The following is an 18239-nucleotide window of genomic DNA, read 5'->3' as shown; positions in this document are numbered from 1 at the left end:
CGTCTGATGCGCCATGGTACACCTCTCTCCTCTTGCAATACCGAAATTCTCCCATTCAACTTACAAATCTCAGTCCTTTTTGATTTAACATTCACAGAGGGTCACTCCGTCTCCATTTCTGACGAAGACTGCTGGGCGATCGTGGACACGGTTTGATGAGGAAATGGTGATCTGGATCGTTGTGAGATGAAGTTGGAGGCCCTGCGTCAGACAGAGAGGAGACACATTTCGAGCAACTTTTGACACGCATCTGTTGTTTTGCGCCTTACCGCGGAAAGAGGTGCGCAGCCTGCCTGAAGCTGTTCATGACGGAAACGATGGCGCTGAGTGGAAACTGTAGGACTAACCCCAAAGAGCAGACATCAGTTCAGAACAGTTTCCCAGATGTGGTTGAATTAAACGTAGGGGGGCAGGTTTATTACACGCGTCACTCAACTTTGGTGAGCACCCCGAATTCATTGCTCGGCAAGATATTCTCATCCAAAAAAGACGCATCCAATGACTTGGCGAGAGACCCGAAAGGTCGATACTTCATCGACAGGGATGGCTTTTTATTCCGATATGTGTTGGACTACCTCCGAGACAAGCAAGTCGTCCTCCCGGACCACTTTCCGGAGAAAGGACGGCTGAGGAAAGAGGCAGAGTACTTCCAGCTGCCCGACCTGGTGAAGCTCCTGACCCCCGAGGACATCAAGCACAGTCCGGACGACTACTTCCACAGCGACTATGAAGACGGGTCCCAGGGCAGCGACCACCGACAGTGCCCGCCGCCATCCCTGGTCCCCGCGGACAGGAAGAGCGGATTCATCACGGTGGGGTACCGGGGGTCGTGCACGATGGGCAGGGAGAGTCAGACCGACGCCAAGTTCAGGAGGGTGCCTCGGATACTAATTTGCGGCAGGGTAGCCCTGGCGAAAGAAGTGTTCGGGGAAACTCTGAACGAGAGTCGGGACCCGGACAGGACCCCGGATCGGTACACCTCCCGGTTTTACCTCAAGTTCAAACACCTGGAGAGGGCTTTTGACATGCTGTCGGAGTGTGGTTTCCAAATGGTGGCCTGCAACTCGTCGGTCACTGCCTCGTTTGTCAACCAGCACACAGAGGACAAGATCTGGTCCAGCTACACAGAATACGTTTTCTACCGTAAGTGATTTTTTGATTTTGTTGCATTTTTACACTTAAAAAAGAACTTGGCTCACCGCTAGAAGGCGCACATGGCTCATCATCTGGCAGGAGAGACACATCTGGATGCACTGGGTGGGTGGGTGGGCCCATCTGATTGTGTTTCTTTTAAATGCTGTGGGTGTCTCAAAAGGTCAGCGTGGTGGTTGCAACTAACAGAAAAAGGGCATGGAAAAAGAACCAAAGTAATCTGACTGTTTACCAGTTTTGCACTGAACTGCAAGGTGCATTCTGACCTGTGGGTGTATACATTATCTTAATGAATCCAAGCACAAGAGTCTTAGGTTAAGGAATGGCAGTTGGCTTCAAGTTAAGGTAACACCATAAATTGAAACAAGTTACAATTAATCCAAGCTTTTTAAGATTTATTTTTGTACATGTAATTGCAATTCCATTCTCCCTTTGATCTGTGTGTGGTCAAACCTATTACATTATGTTGCAGCAGTCACCAGTTTAGATTTCATAACATTGATGCAGATTTCAATAATTTCACTCCCATCTCAGCAGCGGCCATCGTAAGAGCAATGGTAAGCCAATGCTTGCCATTTCTCATCACGGTGTCATTTACAATTTCCCCATCGCTTTCGTCCAGCCCATCCCTTCAACTTCTTGCATTTCCTCCTGGCTTGCTGTTGCTTTGTTCCCATTTGTTGTCGCTCACCAGCTAGTAGGAGAGTGGCAGAGTGCCAGCGAAGAAGACATCATCATGACTTCTTTACTGGCTCTCGTAAGACTTTACGACGCAACAAAATAATCCATATTATTTGATCTGACAGAATGTAATTTATCACACACTCCACTGTGATGGTGTGAATGTGCTTTGGGTCTCAGTACCTGAGTAAACTGCTTTTATGAGGAAGCCCTCCCTCCATAATCCTTGAAGTGGCGAGAAGCCAGGAGAGATTCTGAAATGTAGGCCTTGGAGTTGATTGTTGTTTGACCACATTGTGCTACAGAATGAATCAGTGCCAGGTGGTCTTTGGCTCTGCAAATCATGCTAGGCATTTTGTGGTTTATAATGTATCAGACATCAAACTGCACTAATAGACTGAATGAGATAATGCTCCCCAGGCTTAGTATAATAGTTGGAACTCTTTTTTTTTGTTATCCTTGTGTGAACTTTTCAAATGTGTTTCATAGCTTTGAAGCCATTTGTGGGTATTATGGAACTCTTTGTTGAATATAAATTAGTCATTGCTAATTCACAAAAATGATTCCAACATTGGTAGAGAATCTTTTTGGTTTTCTTTCGTTGACTGTGTCAAAATACAAAAAGAAAAAAGATTCAACTAGATTTTGGTACATAAGGGAGAAAGAACAATGCACAATATGTAGAGTAGTGCCACATATACAAGTGATGCAGTTTTATCAGCTTTATTGAGATTATAGTGTTAAGGCAGCTATCATTATTTTCACACAGTGTGCTTTGAAGCTCTTAAAAAGACTACAATTAAAAAAGCGTGACCCTGAATCATCTCTCCGTTAACACTTGCAGTACATCTGTTTTTTTTCAAGGGTGTAGCCCTGAATGGATGAGTTTAAATTGATATTTGAATAATGTTGAGCGTAGACTTGTGATATCATAAGTGGTTTGTGTATCTTCTTATCAAACCTGAAAGCCGTATCATCATATAAAAAACAGTAAGTCGTTTGCAGTTTTTTGGCAGCAGCCAGGTTATTTCTAAGTGTCTGCAACATGCACATTTCGTTTGTTTTTAAAGAGGGAGCTGACCATTGTGCCACATTTAGCACTTACAATAACAGTGTGGACACTGCTCTTTGTTGGAATGATAGAATTTCCAGCTCAAGAAGGACACCCAGTTCTTTAGCATCTCTGGCTTTGTTCTCTCAGCCCTCTGCCCAGTCCTCCAGATGTTTGGCAAGCGAAGACAGTCATAACTCAAATATTTGTAAAAGCTTAATTTTTTTTAGTTTGCCCTGTGACTAAACCAAGTCTTAAGTCTTAAGTTGCCTTTTGATGACATTTAAAAAATAATCCGGAAAATTCACACACCTTCCAAAAATACATTTCATTCATCTTGTTCCAAGATTTTCTTTTTGTGTTTGCTCAGATGGGGGCCAGGACTCCTGGGTGGAAACCAACGTGTCCCTCCTTCCTCGCTGTCTTAGGAAAACTACTGTAACCTCATAAATCGTGACTCACATGATCACCGAGCAAACATCTGAAATGAAAAACCAAAAAAAAGTGCATGAGAACAATTCAGTGGGCTGGGTCCAGGCTGAGTGAGCTCTGCATTTACAGCGTGCATCCAGCACAAAGGCTGGATGGCTCTTGGCTCTCATAACCCCCAGAAGTAGCGCTAACAAGCCAAATCAAGTGGTGGTTCGGGCTGCTGACACACATACACGCACGCACACACGCATGCATGCACAAACACACACGCTTACCTGGCTTATGTAATATCTGGTAGTGTGTCTGTGGACTGCCTCTGCCTCCACTTGCTTGCTGACAAACAACTGCTTCCTGTCTTTGTTCTCAAATGCTCAGCTTGTTTCAGGCCACAGACTCAAAGGTCTGGCCACTAAGAGGGGGCAGATGTGTGTGTGTGTGTGTGTGGTGGGGGGGGGGGGGGGGGGGGGGGGGCGTAAAATGGAAACTCCACTCACTCAGAGCTGGTTGTCTCACAAATGCAGGCAATCAGGCGTGATCAGAGAGGCAGGTCTGCACACAAGGACTCACACAAAGACTCATGCATACAGGCAGGCATGGCCAGCATCCAGTGGATCATTCATGGAGTTTGTTAATGCTGCAGTTACCCACTAGATTAAATGCAGTCACTCACAGTCTCTTGTTTATCTGGCTGTCACTTTTTTGTTGTTGTTTTTTTTCACTTGCTCGCTCTTCACATTTTCCCGGTTTCCTCACCGTCCTTGTCATTTTTTCCTTTCTCTTTTTCCTTTGATGTCTCCTCATTTTGCTCCAGTCAATCATAAACAGCGTTTTCTCTCTGGGCTCTCCACCTTCCCTCTCCCCTTCTTCATTTTGCTCCATAAGCCGCAGGGGCAAAAAAGCACCGTGGCGGCACCAGTTGCTTTTACACGCCTCACTGCGCCGTCACGCCTCCCGTCTTGCTTCTTATTCATATCTCTGTCTCTGTGTCTATCTTCATGATTGTTTATTTACCTTCACTCTCAGCTGTCTCATTTCACATTTTAGGTATTTGGTCTGCCTTTCTTTGTGTCTGTCTCTCCTTGTTGCCTACAGTTCGTCAGATAGGAAGACTTGAGGATTTGAAGAGCTTATTGCATGTGTAATATATGTTTGCATTTTGGCAACTTCATGACAAGCGAAGCAAAATATCGCATCCATTGGCATACCTTTGGTTTTAGGCTATGTTTATGCTTGGGGCATGTTTTACACAACAGTGGGCTTTTTATTTTTATTTCATTTTGCTGGCAGTTTACGAAGGGTCTGTTCCTGTTTCAACATGGTTGTGTTTTTGTGCTCCAAGCCAAGTATCTAAAAAAATAGTTGCGCCACCTGGGTGGGGAAAACATGCCTCGCCTGTAAAAGGCTGTTGTTTAATGACTTTAGGATACGTTGTTACGTCAGCAAGCAAAGCGAAGTCTTTCCTACATCAATGCCGGAATGACTCAAAACGTAATAACTTCAGATCCCTAAAGGTAGACTCAAAAATCTTCACATGAGTGTAAAGGCTGTTATGATACTTGTTTTGTAATGAGATACACAACAACAGTAAGTCTGATGCTCAACTCTTTGTACAGATTTTGCCATGTCATGCATATACTATAAATGATATTAACATTAAGACTAAAAAGTTGTGAATCATCTCTTTGGTACTCATGTTGGTTGCTTTATTCAACTATCCAACTTTAAACATTGAGTACATAATTGTTGGCTTTTTGATATTTTGATAAACCATCTTCGTAATGGAATAAAGGCAATGCGCATGAACAACTTCACAAGAAGTGTTATGATTTATTACTTGACTACCGTTAGATACAGTATTTAGAAGATACATTTAAGATATATTCAGAAAGGTGAAGCGTCTATAATTTGTTGTTCTCACAGGATAGTGTTGTTTTTTTGAGCAGAAATAACTTCTTATCCGCATTTTGCATAGTTCTACATTAGTCTCTGGCATGAGCTTGCAGACCGCTCTTCTGTGCAAAACTCCCTCGGCTGCTGTGGAATTCATAGCTGAATCAATGACTGCTAAATGTTTGTTCCCTGAGGCAGTAAAACAGCCCCAAATGCTAAGATTTCCACCACCTTGCCTCACTTATGATCATAGTTTCCTTTGGTCTGTGCCAAGATCCACAATGAAAGTAGCAATAAACTCTTATCTGCTTTGTCTGTTCCGAGGAGGATCAGTGTAGAATGCTCAGTCCTTGATTGCATGTAGTATTTATTGGGAGAGTGAATGCTTTTGCTAGTTAGATACCAACCGTTGGAAATGCTACCTGGAGGTTTAATAACATACAGCTTTGGGATATAGTTTTTTTTGTTTTGTTTTGTTTCATGAAACTGTCTGTGCTTGTGCTAATCTTGATCCAACAAAGTGATTGTTTGGAATCTGTCTCACTTGAGCATGATTTGACCTCTATGAGAATGTATGAATATACTGATTTTCGTAATTTAATTTGACATAATTATGGGAAATTTCTGAATAGTCTAACTCAACCAATCGCTTTAGGTTTATTGCAGGATATCATTACTCACTTTTTAAGGCAAAGAGAACACCAGATCCCTCCTAATCCAGGCATGTATTTAATCTTTTGTTCATTCTGCTTGTGAAAATCACCACAAATGTGTAATATTGCCTTGATTAACATGCATTATTTGAGTAAATATCTATAGATCTGTCATAAAATACCAGAAAAATGTTCACAGAATACATTTAATTTTTCACCCGTCTGTGTTTTGCTCTTTAGAACTGTAGTTCCAACTTACTTTCCATTCCAAATTTACTTCATTCATTTTTACAATCTGCACTTATAAACTGCATGTTTTTCCGGCCAGAATATATATAATCCTATATATCCTTCACAACCATTGGACCTCGTTCTCTATGACCCATGATGCTATACACGTCAAAGTGTACCTATCAGCCTCTTTTCTTTCTGTGGCTATTGAAATTCCAGGATGCTTTGAGAAGCTCTTGAAGGCAAAATGTATTCACTAATTTGTTGCATGACTGGAGTGACTGATAATTAATCATCCCTGTTGACAGCAGCTCAACTGAACACCCCTCAGGGCCATTCAGACCATTGAAAAACACAACATCCTCTGTGAAGGGAACATTTCAAATGACTGCTGTGAAGATAAGAAATTGTTAGTTTTTTGGGTCAGGATTTAGTTCCTCAGGCCCTTTTTGCACCTCAGCAGAATTGATTGTAGGTCATTTCAAACAGCCACCTTCATAAGGACGTATCACTTGTTGTTACAACCCAGTCGAGGGGCAAAGCCCTCACAGATGAAACATACAAATGCTGCTGCTCAGGAGAACACCACCAGTTCTGAGTCAAAGTGCTTACAAATCAAACACAAATGTAACACAGCTGCAGTCCGACCGATTCCCCTTTCCTCCACACCTCCGGAAGAAGGCAAAGGCTGCACTTTTTGGCTCCTGGCAGGTGAAGAGTCGACCAATAAGGGATTGACTCCACTTGCTGTCTGGAAGTGGGCGGGGCTAGCAGAGCTGCTGTGAAAAAAAACAGAGGACTCACTCACAGAGAGGTACGAACAAAAACAAAAATAGTACACAAACCGAACTGAAACATACGGCCAGGGTCGTAACACTTGTTACATAACTTAAATTGCTTATGCATATGAAACGTAGATGAGTATCACATTGTGTGAGAGCTGAGGTTTAGCAGGTGGCAGTAGATTCGGGCATTTAAAATTTTGTTACCGACTTCTTACATTCATGCCATAGGGGCTTGTTTGAAATAAGGGATCAACATTAAGACGACATAAAATAAACATGTTTGAGGTGAAAAACTACAATCAGGTTGGTTTATGGTCTGAACAGTAGGAGCTCTGGTTAAAAGTAAAGTATGGCTACGGGAAATGTACATAAGTGAAAAGTCCCCTTAAATAATAAAAAACATAATTCTTTGTGCGTGCGTGCGTGCGTGTGTTTTGTCTGTAATACATGACCCACGATCTAAGTTGCATGCCCTGAGGTATTCACTCAGTCTTTGAGCTACAGTTAAACACACCTGCCCTCCTCAATATTTTCGTATTTAGACCAAACACACACACACACACACACACACACACACACACACACACACACACACACACACACACACACACACACACACACACACACACACACACACACACACACACACACACACACACACACACACACACACACACACATGCTGTAGACTCAGTGGCAGACACACTCACACACCTTCATCAACATGTGGAACGACATCACGTTCATCCTGCGAGCTTCTCCCAAACCAGAAAGTGACGACATTAGCAGCAGCGGCCCCATGCTGCAGGCCTGTAGGAAGTGATTAGCTGAGGAGCAGACAGGCCATGACAGCTCTGAGGAGAGTCTTGATAGGGACAGCTGCTACCCTGGCCTCAGCTCCACAGGGGAGTCCAGCGCCACACACTTCAGTCCTGCATTATTATGACTAAGGCGGTGTGGACGGCCAGAGGTAGCAGGTGGGGAACAGTCTGATGAATGAATGAAGAGAGAAAAACTGCTATTCTCCCTCTTGACCCTTCTGCTTTGAGAGCCTTGCCGATGATACGGCTTTGACGGCCATCAACACCTTTACATCTGTATGACAACTGTTCCTTGAGAAGCTTTAAAATACTGTTGTTTTAGTTTGACCGAGCTTATGAATTATTTTATATTTAGTTTTTACTCTAACTGAAACCACTTGGATGCTATCAATCATCTCTATCCTTTATTGAATAATAATTAAAAAAAAAGAACAATTAGTAGTTCCAGCTAACTTTATGAGTGGGTGTTGACCCTGGAATGAACCGAGCTGATCGCTTATAAAAGATCAGAGCGTTTGGTTACAGTTAAAAAGTCCATGTAGATGTCTTGGGTTTATTTAATGAAAAAAAACGAAGCCCCATAGCATAATGTATTTATAGGAGTGTAATTCACTCGTTGTTGCTTGCTTCATTAGTGGTATCGTTGAGTTGAAAACTGCTATATAAAAACCTAGTAAGAATTCAGAGAGAATATTTTGGGAGAGAGAGAGAGCGAGAGAGAGAGCGAGAGAGAGAGAGAGAGAGAGAGAGAGAGAGAGAGAGAGAGAATATGAAAAGGAGGGTAACCCTTTTCCTTCCTTGCAGTAGTGATAGAAAATAGTTTTACAGCAGAGAAAACTCAATTTAAAGAAATAAGATTAAATATATTAGCTGCTAAATAAGGGTTGTCAATAGAGGACTATGGAGTCATTTAAAGCAGCAGCAGCAGAGATGGAAAAGAGAGTAAAGGAAACCGTTAAAATGGCAAGAAGACAGACCAATTGAAAATGCAGCCCTGAATGTAGACTAAACAGAAAATGAGTTTTAATTTCTGAAATGGAGTTTATTCACCTTTTAAAAATGAATGGCAATATATTTAGGTGTATGAGGAACAACACTGTTCTCAAACAATGCATTTGTTAGCGTTTATTTAGCAGTTTCCCTAATTGATTTTTTTTTTTTTTTGCATATGAATTCTGAGTGAGATGCGAGGTAATTTGTGAGTAAGAGGGTGACATCATCGACGTAAGACTGGTTAAAGGGCAAGTGGGTCATATGGAGTGAAGATAGACTTTCTTGTTTGTCTAGCCTCCCCTTGACCTTCTACCCGGGGAGCTTAGTATGGCTACATACTAAAGATTCCCATAATCCTCATACCCTCGAGAATATGAGGAACTACAGAGCTCTAAGAGACAGGAGGGAATAAGAAAAAAAAGAAGAAGAAAAGGCAGTGGTTACACGTACATCAACAACAAGCTTACCGAGAACCTCAGTGGGTTACCTCCTCTTCTCACCCGCTCTCAGTCCATTTTCTTTTCCTCTGTGACTTGTGACACTCCAGCCTCTCAGCGCAGTTGATATAATGCTGATGCTCTTCTCCTGTTGTGCTGGAATAAGTGTACCGTGGTGCGACGAGGTGTGGAGCATCGCCATAATGACAGAAACTGCAGCTGGAGAGCCTCTTCACTCGCTCAACCCACCAGCTGGCTGCTGCAATGCATCAATGCCTTAATAGTGCTGCCGTGCGCGAGCCCAGGTTGGCTGCAAACACAATGTGGAGGATACTCTGAATATCTCTCTCATCTGTAAATGTGTCGTCTAATCACACCGATGTTGCACTGAGGGGGTTCGTGTCGCAGTTCAAAATAATGTTTGCTGTCATTTGTCTGAGTTTTTATTTAACTGGATATGTCACATATGATGAAATAAACCCCCCTATGTGAAATATTGCAGTATTGGACATATTGTGAACTGTTTTACCATTTCTCAGTTTATTTGTAATATTCAGTTTTTTTATTGAATTATTTACCTTTGGTATTAGTCACAAATAAATAATTACAGAGAGGATGTAAACATTTGGAAAGCAGCAACGACCATCATGTTCTGGCATTGGTATATAACCCTGTTAATCTGAACCATTTATTTGGGGAAAGTTGTTTAAAGTTACACGATTTAATCGTTTTTACAATCAGTGGAGTCTGTATTTGTTATATAATGTTTGGGTGTGAAATTAAGTGGCGGAGCATTTGCACATGAAATGAGATGACGATGCATAGGTTTTGTTTTTGAAAATGCTAACTCATTTGGTTGAGTGTTGGAACTTTATTTGCAACATGTAAAAATTACTTCTTGTACCTGTGTTTTCTTTCTCTTTTAATTAGATGTGTAGATAATCAGTGCAATCAATAGTGTACAGAGCTTTCTGTAAGTCTCCCCATTGAGGATTTAATATAAGGATTAAAGAATAAAATTGCCTTTTTCCCAAGGAATCTCTACAACAGAGGAAAAGAGAGGAAGTATGAACTATTGACACAAATACACATGTATGCTTTAATGGTCAAATATAGTAGATTAAATTATAATTAAAACTGGAATTTTCTTTCTAGCAAAGGTTTTCTAAAAAAAAAAAAAAGACTTTACACTGTTCACAACTCTCCAGAAAGGAGTTACCGTTGCACAAAGATAATGGCACTCCCTGAAACCCCTCTGGGGAGCTACCTACAGGTCTTGCTGCAACAGCAGAGCCTGCATGGTTGCCATAGACAGCACTCACAACACTTCCATCCACCACTTGCATACACTGCTGTCTGCAGGAAGACACTAAACAACAATGAAATGCTGCAACCTGAAGAGTGGATTTTACCCAGCAGTAGTAGAACAACTGAACATTCACAAAAAAATTACATTGCATTGGAATTTCAATATTTAAGAACATATGACAAAAAAAGTAAACGTGCAAAAAGGGGTATTTTTAAAAGCAGTGCTCCACTATAATTGATCACATTCAAGTAGTTGGACCACACCCAGTCATGGATGTGGTCAGCAGTTTGTTCTATTGCATCTCCACTCATAACCGAATGTCATGTCACAGTGTATCAGTCACACTGTAGAAAATGGAAAACCACTGTGGTTCAACAAAGTACTAAACTGCCGTGATTGTTTGTGATCTTGTCGTGTTTACTCAGGGGACAAAACACAGATTTGAATGCAATACATTTTCACCAGCATGGTTGCTAAAATCTGTATTTTCTCAGTGTTGCATTGCCTTTGATCTCCCCATACTAACCCGCCACCCAATTCTGCCTCTCGACAGCTGAGCCAACAGAATTTGGCTCAACTGCAAATGTCAAACATGGCAAAACTTATCATGAGAGACCAACAAAACACATAAAATAGGGCTCTGAATAAGTGCTTTGGGGTGATTTTGATGGGGACTGTTTGAGCAGACCACCGGTGTGTTGGTTTGAGGTTCTGTTTTCAGTTGGATCAGCTCACATTAATCTTCTTCAGCCAGATGACGTGTGACTGACAAAGCGGTTGGCTAAAATTCAGACATGATTAGTAAAATTAGCGACAAGACATCCCAGTTTGATCATGTTTAGCATAATCTCTTACTCATCTGTGCCTCAGTGAAGTCAAACATTGAGGTTTATTATCAGTGAACTGCAACTTAATCGAGCACATGCTCAGACCTATGCCATTTCTTTCGACAGCACTTTGTATCATTGTAGGGCAGAATGTCAGTGGCATTTCATTTGTAAGTGGCAATGAAGCCTTTATGCCCATTATGAACGCTCGAGGCACTAATGTAGTAAATCCAGAGGAAATTAACTGTGGTGAAAATTATAAGGGTAATTTGTGATACAAGCCTTATGTGCCTTGATCTTTCACAAAAAAAAAATAAAAAAATGGATTCACATGCCTGGTGAAGGAGAATGAGGGCATCAAACCATCCATCATATGGTCAGCGACAACTAAGGGTTGCAAGTGCTGAAATCAAGCTCAGCTAACATCAGGCCAAAAACGGGATACACTGTGGACAGATCAGCAAGCCATCGCAAGGTAAACAGAGAGAGAAAGAACGTTACACATGCAGTCAGTCCAGTGTAAGAAAGGAGTCTTACACCAATTATCTAGAAAGTAGGAGTACACAAATAATTCCCACACAGTTATAGAGCAAGAGCATGCAAATGCCGCAAAAAAGTCCCCAAATCCAAAATCAAGTTTTGATGTGAAACAAGAATGCTAAACACGACACTAAAGTATGATTCAAACGTTTATTTAAATTTGACTCCGCTATATCAAAGGAAACGGTGCAGAAAAACAGGAATCCTATTCATGGGTTTGCCGGACGATGAGGAGAGCAGCTGAAACAGATGATGTGACAAATGTCTGATCTAAGGCTATAGTTGCTTTGCATCTTAAGTGGACAGCTGAGACTGATTATCAGTCTATTCAGGTAGGTTCACAAAACACTGTCTCGGCACTTTAAGTCAAATTCTGATAATCGCAAAGGACTGCAGACCGTGTTTAAACAGGTAAAGGGTCTTTAGCAGGCAGTACCTTCAGAGGATTATTCCAAACTCTAACACTGTGTCTCATTAGTAATCCCTCTGTGTCATTTAAGTGTACTCAGTTGCTTGCCAGAGCGTATTGCCATTGCCATTCCATTCCTAAGTATCAGTGAAGCTCCCTGTCCATTAAAACACACACATTTACTGTTGACATATACACACCATGCATGCACATAAAACCTCCCCTCCTTGCAGGCACACATTTGGAGGTTAACTTATACAAACAGCTCACAGATGAAAAATGGCCCTCATTAGATTGGTGATAATAAACCGGACTGCTCACTTAAACACACAGTGTCGACAAATATCTGCAATCTCGTCAACGTTGTGTTGCGTCTCCTCAGCCTACTTGTGTGCAGCGGGGTGTTATATGTTTAAATGCTTTGGGATTCTTGACAGGCATACACACTTAGCACACAGACTATAAGACACAGCATGGCGTTACTGAGCTCCACCCCAAGCCACGTCCTGGCCTAAAACTTCTGCTTTAATCTGCTTCCTTTACTCTCATCTGTAGCTCCCTTTTAAGACTAAAGGGGATTTACAGGGTAAACATATAAGAGTGAGATGAGACTTCTCACCTGCACCCATGAGTTGAGCTCCCTCCATTCCCTTGAAAGCACAACAGCATGGTTGATTGCACTTCCTTATGCTGGCTGTAGCGCCACAATTGTGGCGGTGCAATGGAAAATGAAATAACAGTTGAATCAGAAATGATTTGTTCATATTTCCAATGGTTAGTGCTACTAATTACTTTATATTGGAAATAGATTGTAATGACAGTCCCAGTTCACATTGCTTCTGCATTATGGAGAAGGTCCATGTCTATGGTATTACTTTTTTTTATTAATTATTATTAATTATTTTATTAATTATTTGGTGACACTGTGTTTGTAGGCATGGCTCATCAGCTCTCTTCATTTCTTTGTTGACTAACAGAGTTGAAAATTGGGTAATCAGGCATGAAGAAAATGAGTAGAAAAACAACATTTTTGGAAGGTCTGCTGCTGGAATACAAGACATGGCCCATTGACTTTAAACAGCTTAAAACGAAAACAGATTGAACATTAAATTGTTGAACTTTACGTTTGGGTGATATTTTAAATGGCCTAATCTAAAAGTGGAATATTTTAACAAAAACTCTCAACATGAATAAAAAGCATACAAGATTAATCATAATCATAATCATAATCACGTTTTTAATCCATAGGGGAAGTTCTTTTAGAATTAGAATGGCCTCAAAACAAACAAGAATATAAAAGAGAGCAACACAAATAGAATTTATTTGGTTTTGGGTTTCTGAAAGATTAAAGTCTGAATCTACATACTCTACATACATAATTGTTATAGCTTAGCTTGATCAAACATCCAATGAACTTGAAAAATCTGTAGTTAATTGTCTTCTGGCAGTGATTTATAGAAAACCAGAGCATCCACTATCATCCCATCTAGCCCACGCTCCTGTTTACTATTCACGCTGTTGTGAATTATTGAGTGCCGTTCACAGAGGACTGTGAGACCCCCAATGACATCCGTGTTCTATATTTGCAAAAGTAATGGGCTGCTACTGGGGGTCCGATGTATACATACAAGTTGTATAATGGCCTCCTAACGACACGTCTGTGCTAGCTGTGTGTATAGAATGATTTGGTGGGTGTGAACTTCTGTGATTATGGTCTGCCGACAGAAGGTCTGTTGGTAAATTGCTTTGGCAAGACAACAGCAAACGCACCAGGGTGTAAACATCCAACAGCACAAATGCGCACACGCACGCACGCACGCACGCACGCACACACACACACACACACTTGCACACATTATGGAGATAAGATCAGACAGCAGTCTAGCCTGGAGACACATGGTTTGCTACAAGATTAACCTGGCCAAATCTTTGGAGGGATTAGTAAGCAATGTTTTTAAGTCAACACAACCAGTGTACAACTTGTCTGCAGAACTGCGTTTGCATCTGCATCTGAACGCAGGCTTCAGCCACCAAAGATGGTGAGTCTATATGTGATCGCCAGAGCATGGTGAGGCTCATTTGTATATGAACATACACGTGTGTACTGGGATGAGAAACAAGCAAATGGAGCAAGACAATTATCTACATCCATCACCTCAGAATCTCATTTAGCCAATTAAAACTGTCACAGGCTGACATTTAGGTGCAATGATCCCCTCTAATCATTAAGATACAAGCGCGCGCGCACACACACACACACACACACACACACACACACACACACACACACACACACACACACACACACACACACACACACACACACACACACACACACACACACACACACACACACACACACACACACACGTATACACCCTCTCAAACTCATACACGTGCTGCATTTTAAACTGTTAACATATTGGGATCAGAGCAATAATGTAGTTGTCTCACATTATAATCGCATGTCCTTATTCAAGAGCAAATCTCATTCATCTTGATTAGGTCCCTGAGTGTTTGATGTGTTCTTGAGTGTCTGTTAGGTGGAACAGAGGACACTGGCTTTTCAGATCGCACTTCACCTGTTTTGTTTGTTTTTTTGTTTTGTTTTGTTTTTTCAACATCTGATAACACATGTCACTCAGCCTTCAGGCTCAAACACCACTCACCCTTTGGAGAAGCCTTTCTCAACACCGCTTCTTCTCTGCTTTTCGCTTTTCCTGTCATGCTTGAATACACCATTAGCTCTGCTTTGTTTTTTTTTGTTTTTTTCACGAAAACATTGTGCTCTTGAAGCAATGTGCCAGATTGTGCAGACGAACAAACCAAAAATAGGCTCAAACACTCACAAAGGCAAAGGAAAATATGCATATTGAGTTAGTCAACCAATGAGCCAAAACTGAACATTACTTATAAATACTCCGGATGGGCTTTGCGGAGACAGTTTGCTTTGGAACAGAAACATTTTTGGAAAGTTTTTTTTTGCTCATCTGTAACGGTAATATCTCCTTAAAGGCATTCCAGAGATTGTTTGGTTTCTGATTCCCTGCATCGTTTGCTGATCAGGTGGTTTGTGTTCTCGCTCTAACACTTAGAGCGTCATAATGCTGTACTGTTAGATACACCAGATGGGCCTTCTGGGAATTTGTTAATAAAGTGTCCACTGCACTACGTCCTAGGATAGATTAAACGTAAAAATATTGAGGAAAAGATGAGACCAGGGTGAAGAGAAAAGAAGGAGCAAGAGACAAAAGGGAGGAAAACAACTGCACTACTCTTCCTTATGGAGCATGCTTCAGATCAGCCATATTCTTAGAACGTCTAGAGGGAAAAACTCTCTTGAGAGGACTTCACAGCATATTAGTGTGAATCAGCTTTGGGCTCTGAATGGGGAAATCTTAATGTTTTTTTTTTGCCATTCTCTAGCAGATTTACTGCTTTGTTTAGGGCATCCAACCAGATAATATCCTGAAGGACACATTTTCTTTTTCTCATGATGATGGCAGGTAGTCATGAACAATCAGCCTCATATGAGGATGTTCATTCCACTGTCACCATTCTGGTGAGTGTTTAATTTCAGACTATGTGGTGTTCAGTACTGCTCGGTAGCATTGTGAACAACAAGGGAAGAACTGATGACGATATCCAGTCGCGCATTGGGAAGGCGAGACAAGCATTTGCGATGCTGAAACCAGCATGGTGATCTATGGCACTAACAACCAAGTTGAGAACCTTTGGGTCAAATGTGAAAGCGTTGCTCTTGTATGATTTGGAAACCTGGGGGCTGACCAAGGGAATGAAGCAGAACTTAAAGGTGTTCATCAACAAGATCCTGAGGAGCAACCTGCAGATTTGTAGCCAAGACAAATTTGTAATGAAGAGCTTTGAAAACAAACAGAGCAGCTACCCATAGAGGAGGGAATAAAACAAGCATAGCTATACTTGTTTTAAAGATTTTGTGATCACTTGGCACGTCATAAACAAAGACACACATTGAACCACGCAAGGAGATAATAATTGGTTGAGTGACACAAGACCGAAAAGACAAGTGCTCAATGTTCCACTATTTACCAATAAATAATTAGACAAGATCAAAAAATAGATGGAGAGAAACCATAATAAAAAATAATAATACCTTACAGAGATTAAAAAAAAAAGCAGTCACTAACATAAACCAGCATAAGAACATTCAATGAATCCGTCACGATGATCACTATGGCTAAAAATGGATAAATAGCATAAATACGATTAAGTGCAATGTCACTGGGTCTTATTCAGTTCAGTGATGCAACAGCAACAAAGCTGTTTATAAAACGCTTCGTCCTTCATCGTGGGACCAGGAACCTTTGTCCAGAGGGGAGGAGCTCAAATTCGCCTCATAAAGAATGGGAGTCACTATTAATGATGATGAAGCCATCCTCTGTACCCGCTTAGTGAAAAGAGAAGCTGGAAAAGACTGTGACTCACCAATGAGACGAAGGAACGTTTTACTATTTGGTTCAGTGAGTTTCTCTCTTTTGAAGAGGTCTGACCAAACCAGGCCACCAGGCAAAAAGATAAAACAGACTCGAATAAAGACCGATAGGCATCAGGATTGTTCAGTCAATGTGGGAAAAAGCAAGTTGCCTGAGGCAGTGGAGGTGCTGATGGCCCTTTTTATAGACCGATTTGCAATTTTCTTAAAAATTCAGTTTATCATCAATAATGGTCTCCAGGTATTTATATGATTGCACTTGCTCTATTATATGGACATTAATTAAAGTGACTCTGTGCCTGTCTTTTTGCTTTCTAAAATCAATGACCATATCTTTTGTTTTTGATATGTTCAAATGAAGGTGGGACTCTTCACACCACTGTAAAATCTCACTAATGACTGGGCCGTGGCTGGTTTCACCCTCTTTGAGGAGGCTGACAATAACAGACTCATCTGCGTACTTGATGATAATTCTGTTGTCATGTCTGCTCCGACAAGTTTGTGTAAAGGATAAATAAACAGGCCGACAACACAGACCCTTGTGGAGAACCCATGGAGGAGAACACTCGGTCAGACAGAACCTCATTTATTCTCACTCTTTGTGACGTTTCGGTAAAAAGGTTCAAAGTCAAGCCGACATCCCTTTATTCTCTACATGTTTAAAAATCATGTTTAGTAGAGTCAGAGTGGTTTCCTCCACTCCTCTGTTCGGCCTATATGCAAACTGCATTGGGTCCAGCTTGTGTTTCGTCTCCTTCAGTATCACATTCTTGACAAGTTATTCAAAGACCTTCATTACTACTGAGGCCTTTGAGTGGGACCCAGGGGGGGAGGGCAAGAGAGGGAGACCTCAACAAACCCGGAGATGTAAGCGAATGTCCGAGTTGGAGGAGAGAGCGCTTACATGGCGTTAGGCAAAACATACTGCACAAAACAGGGTCAGATGGCAAGTGATAGTGAAAGACCTGTTCCATCAGGGATGAAGAGGAATAGGTAAAAAAAAATAAATAAATGTGCTGCTCATAAATAGCACAAGGATTTATTCAAACAATCCACAAACATAAAAAAACCCATTTCTGGCAGTTTTGCTTCGTGCCAACAAACTTCGCTGTTTTCGCTAAGTAGCAGTTGGTCAATGGAAGGACATCATATCGCTTTGATGTTTTGTTCATGAACAGCCATTGCCATGTTTCAAGGTTCCCTCAAAGCTTTTATCTATTACTGTCTTCTACATCACTCTAAGTTGTGTTTTCAAAGTCAACTTGGCCAGATGCCAGCATTCAGGGTGAGATGGCACTGAATGAACCTCCATTTGTAATAATATTATATTAGCTCAACATTGGACAAGTCAATAAATAAAGTCTTTAAGCTTTCTGGGTTATCGCTTTCAGTAATCTCTCCTAGTCTTTTACCAGCCAATTACTCCTGATCACAGGTTTTTCTTTTTTGAGGCTGGGTACAATTTTGAGAGAAGCTCTCCATCAATAGCAAACTCCAATATTGATTTTTTTTTTCTTTTGAAAATAAATGATAGTTCTACACCTGCTTAACTCT

General features: G+C 41.2%; 1 protein-coding gene across 1 annotated transcript in view; it reads left to right on the top strand.

Moving 5' to 3' along the window:
• Positions 1–305: 305 nt before the first annotated feature.
• The window catches only part of kctd16b (potassium channel tetramerization domain containing 16b), a gene marked incomplete at both ends in the record, with an annotated part of 85074 nt that continues 67140 nt past the window's right edge, over positions 306–18239 (top strand). Inside the window, one exon of the mRNA XM_080508815.1 lies at positions 306–1143. Coding sequence (XP_080364941.1) covers positions 306–1143 — 838 coding nt within the window. The remainder of the gene's footprint in view (positions 1144–18239) is intronic.

The sequence above is a fragment of the Blennius ocellaris genome (genome assembly GCF_963422515.1).
Source record: "Blennius ocellaris genome assembly, chromosome: 14".
Taxonomy (NCBI): Eukaryota; Metazoa; Chordata; class Actinopteri; order Blenniiformes; family Blenniidae; genus Blennius; species Blennius ocellaris.
The sequence above is the reverse complement of the archived record's forward strand: the minus strand, read 5'-3'. Positions and strand labels throughout refer to the sequence as shown.